The sequence below is a fragment of the Sinocyclocheilus anshuiensis genome, unplaced genomic scaffold (genome assembly GCF_001515605.1).
Source record: "Sinocyclocheilus anshuiensis isolate Anshui unplaced genomic scaffold, SAMN03320099.WGS_v1.1 scaffold580, whole genome shotgun sequence".
NCBI lineage: Eukaryota > Metazoa > Chordata > Actinopteri > Cypriniformes > Cyprinidae > Sinocyclocheilus > Sinocyclocheilus anshuiensis.
In genome coordinates, this window is record NW_015554099.1 from 3,103 (window position 1) to 7,741 (window position 4,639).

The 4,639-nt window shown below is 35.9% G+C and overlaps 1 protein-coding gene across 3 annotated transcripts in view; it reads left to right on the plus strand.

Annotated features, from left to right (window-relative positions):
* The window catches only part of LOC107669551 (WW domain-containing oxidoreductase-like), a 265,566-nt gene that overhangs the window by 3,042 nt on the left and 257,885 nt on the right, over window positions 1-4,639 (plus strand). For all 3 annotated transcript variants that reach the window (XM_016461832.1, XM_016461831.1, XM_016461830.1), the window contains exon 3: window positions 85-254. In XM_016461832.1, the coding sequence (XP_016317318.1) occupies window positions 85-254 (170 nt within the window). The remainder of the gene's footprint in view (window positions 1-84; window positions 255-4,639) is intronic.

Here is a 4,639-nt window from a genome sequence, read left to right on the forward strand (position 1 = left end):
CACACACACACACACACACACACACACACACACACACACACACACACAGTAATGTTTCTCCATTCTCTTCTTTCTTCTCATCAGCTACATCAACAAGCGCACAACGTATTTTGACCCTCGGCAGGCCTTCACTATAGAGGACCTGCAGGTGAAACCCAAACGCTACGACGGGAACAGCACGGCTCTGGAGATCCTGCATGCTCGAGATCTGTCTGACAGAGTGGTGCTGATCACCGGAGCAAACTCTGGCATCGGTGAGTCCATCACAGTCAGCATTATTACTGATCTACAGTAAAGACAGCGTGAGAGCGCTCCGTCAGCAACGCAACATAATCACTCTTTTTTTTAAACAAAGGCAATCTGAGCATAATCGGTTGGTTTACTGTATTACAGTGTGTGTCCAGTAGGTGGCACTACAGGATTATTTATGTGTTCTCACTGAAACAACAGTCAACATTAGCATTTCAATGATGGTTTAAATGGACATTCATCTAAAATACTTTAGAATCATTCATAAATGCTTTAGACTGATTAATCTAAAGAGTTATTAAACTCTTATTGACTCTTTGCATTACTGAACTCGTTTATTTATCATCCAGCATCTAAAGACATGAAATAATCCAACACTGTTATGAAAACGCTTCCTCACATCTGTGGAAATACAGACTTTCATCCGAACAGAAGCACATATTTGAACCAGTGTGTATTTATGAAATGAAGCACTGTTTCATTGGTGGATTTGAAATTGTGTCACTGTTGCTGATTCTGTAGTGTTGTGTATATATAGTGTATACTACTGTTCAGAAGCTTGGGGTCTGTAAGATTTTCATTTTAATTTTAAGAATTTATTCCTTTTATTCAGCAAGGATGTGTTAAATTGATCAAAAGTGACAGTAAAGATTTAATGTGACAAAATATTTCTATTTCAAATAAATGTTGTTGTTTTTAGCTTTCTGTCAATCAAAAATACAGCTGTTTTCATCATTGATAATAATAAGAAATGTTTTTTGAGAAGCAAATCAGCATATTAGTATGATTTCTGAAGACTGGAGTAATGATGCTGAAAATTCAGCTTTGTGTCATAGAAATAAATTACATTTAAACAATATTTTCACATAGAAAACAGCTATTTTAAATGATAAAAATCTGTATTATTTTGGTATTATTTATACACTTATAGTATGTATTAACATTTAGAATTTTAGATTTAGTAATTTTATTGTCATTGTTGTTAATTAGTTTTTGTTATTTTTTGCAGTTCTATTTAGCTTTATTTCTTTTAGTCTTAGTAATTATAATATTTAATCTCAACTTATTTGAATTAGCTGCCAAGGCAACATTTCTTTTCATTTGCTTTTTCATCTAATTTTTAATAGTTTTGTTTATTTTACAATTACAGCATTGATAATAATATTTCACCATATTTTTGTTTTACTGTATTTTTTGATCAAATCGATGCAGGCTGGTTAAGCATAATAGTCGTTTTTTATTTAGAAATTATTATTTTTTTTCTTTAAGTTTGAGTGTAGCCTTTTGAGCTCCCTCTATCATATTAAAACTTGTTTTACAGAATGTCTCCCATAATGCAGAAAATTAGACAAAGGTGTGCAGGTTATGTGTCTAAAAGTTAAATGTAACCCAGTCAAAAACAGACTAGTTAGACAATGTCAAAATAATATGAAAAGGGACAAAGCCATTCATATTGACATTTTTGAGTTTTGAGATTTTAATTTACAACCATCATGTCCAAAACTGTTATTTTAAAGTATAACACCTATCAGTTTGGCTGCATTGCTAACCTAACCTAACACTTCTTGCTTAAAATGTATGAAATATGTAAATATGAAGTATATAATATTGAAATATATTGCATAATTATATTATTTATTATAATTAAATAATAGTTAATTATTACAAATACTCTATAAGCTACAGATGCATCTTCTGATTAGTTTTGAGGGATTGTAGTGTCACATGATTGAACACTAGAGGCCAGAGAAGCTCTGTGTGTCACTCAGGAATCACTTTTGCAGGAATCCGGCCAAATTCAAGCATTCCTTCACACAATATGAAAGATAACAAGAAAAAGATGAACTATTTATATTACATTGCTGAATAGTGTAATATTACATAATAACCGTTATGTTGTATGACATACAGTAGATCATTTGATCAATATATTACAGTGATTTCACATATATTTTAAATGTTAGATCATGGCAGGAGGCCACATTTACAAATATACATTTATTATTTCATTTATTTTATTGAATTTGCTTTAAATAATTGTAGGTATTTTAACCAAGATAGCTTCTCCTTGTGGATTATTATGTTTGCTTGCACAAAAATGTCTCTGCCACAATTTTATAAGGCTTACTGTAGTTGTGTAAATACTTAAATACTATAGCTTTATTACCGTATTTAACATATTTAATCACCAAACAATAGTGGAACATGTAAGACACTTGTCCCATTCTTGTTTTAGTATTTATTCAATAATTTTAATTAGAGTTTCTAGTTAATATAATAAGTGTTTTGTCATTTACATTTTAAACCACGAAGCATGTTACTGTTTGAATAGCTGTGGCGGTAATATATGTCTAATAATAAAACCCATTATATGGTAATTGGAGTAGGAGGGGTTATTATGCTTTTATTAGACTGATACTCGTGCTGGATTTCATTAGACTGTCCACACAGAAACACGCTCGCAGTCGTCTCTCTACCAGTTTAATGGCGGTAATGGAAACAGATACTCTCTCTCTCTCTCTCTCTCTCTCTCTCTCTGTCTCTCTCTCGTTAGCGTGTTCTCCGGTTGTGGCGCGGTACACCTGCACCCATGCATTGATCCTGTGGTGCGTGTTTGACCCCGGCTGATGCCTCCCATTCATTCCCATTAGCGACTTGGGTGCTTTCCTTAATTCTCCTCTATTGAACCAACTAAGTTATTTACCGTCTCAAGCGCCGCTCACTTCACTCAAGCGCCCCGTCACAACACACCCGACAGCGTCTGACCTGAGACCAGGCTTCAGCGCAAATCTGCTGTTTCCACACCAAAACACTGGGTTTAGCAAGCTTGCTGCTTACATGTGCCACAACATAGTAATGTGTGTGTGTGTGTGTGTGTGTGTGTGTGTGTGTGTGTGTGTATATGTATATATGCACTTACATTTTTTATTTTAAATGTAGTAGTCAGGAAAGAAAATGTGTGAATTGTGTAAACTTTTTCTTTCTTTCTTTTTCTTTCTTTCTTTCTTTCTTTTGTTTTGTTGTTAGGTTTTTATTTTTTTTAATTGGTTTGCTTACAAAAACCTTATCAGTTTTTCAAATGTATTGTCTGTTTATTTTATTTATTTTTTATTATTATTGTGTGTGTGTGTATGTATATGTGTGTGTGTGTGTATAATATATGTATGTATGTATGTATGTATGTATGTATGTGTTCTTGATGGTAACAGTGCTACTGATACTTTCTGCTCCACTCTTACGTCTTGTTTAGACACCGTCTGCCCCTTGTCTTCCAGGCCTGCCCGTACCACCCCTTCTGCCCCTTGGATGTCTGATGTTCTCCGTGAACATCGTTCTAAGCTCAGGGCTGCTGAAAGGGTATGGCACAAATCCTACTGACCTTAATGTGTATCAGTCAGTCCTCTCTTCCTTCTCTGCTAATGTCTCCACTGCTAAAAGGACATACTATCATAATAAAAATAACAATTCGTCTAACTCTCACATGCTCTTTAAAGCATTTTCCTCCATCCTTTGTCCTCCTCCTCCCCCTCCTTCATCAACTCTAACAGCTGACGACTTTGCCACGTTCTTCAGTAATAAAATTAAAACCATCAGTGCACAATTTTCCACACCACAATCTGTCAAGCACATCTTACCAGCAAACATACACTATCTCAGCTTGTCTAACAGACATTGCTTGCTGGATGACGGACCATCACCTTCAACTCAACCTGGCTAAGATAGAACTGCTTGTGGTTCCATCAAACCTATCGTTTCATCACAATTTCACCATCCAGTTAGGCTCATCAACCATAACTCCTTCAAGAACAGCCAGAAACCTTGGAGTTGTGATTGATGATCAGCTGACTTTCTCAGACCACATTGCTAAAATTGCCCGGTACTGCAGATTTGCTTTATTCAACATCAGGAAGTTCAGGTCCTATCTTTCATAACATGCTTCACAACTCCTTGTTCAAGCTCTTGTTCTGTCCAGGCTGGACTATTGCAATGCTCTCTTGGCAGGTCTTCTAGCCAGTTCTATCAAACCTTTACAATTAATACAGAACATGGCAGTAAGATTAATTTTTAATGAGCCAAAAAGAATGCTCGTCACACCTTTGTTTATCAATTTGCACTGGCTACCAATAGCTGCTGGGCCCTATCGTACACCTGGCGCAATGCGGCGCCAGGCGTGACGCAAGTGTTTTTTGCTTGTTTCAGTCCGACGCAGTTATCATTTTCACGTCCTGTGCCACGTTGTTTAAATAGCAAATGCATTTGCGCCCATTTGTGCGCCCATTGGCGTGCTTGTCTGAAAACAGGGTGTGTTCAGGCGCATTGTTGGCGTGTTGCTATTTTGAGGCAACTGAAATAGACTGTGCCATTGACCAACTAAAACCTGTTCTAAAGA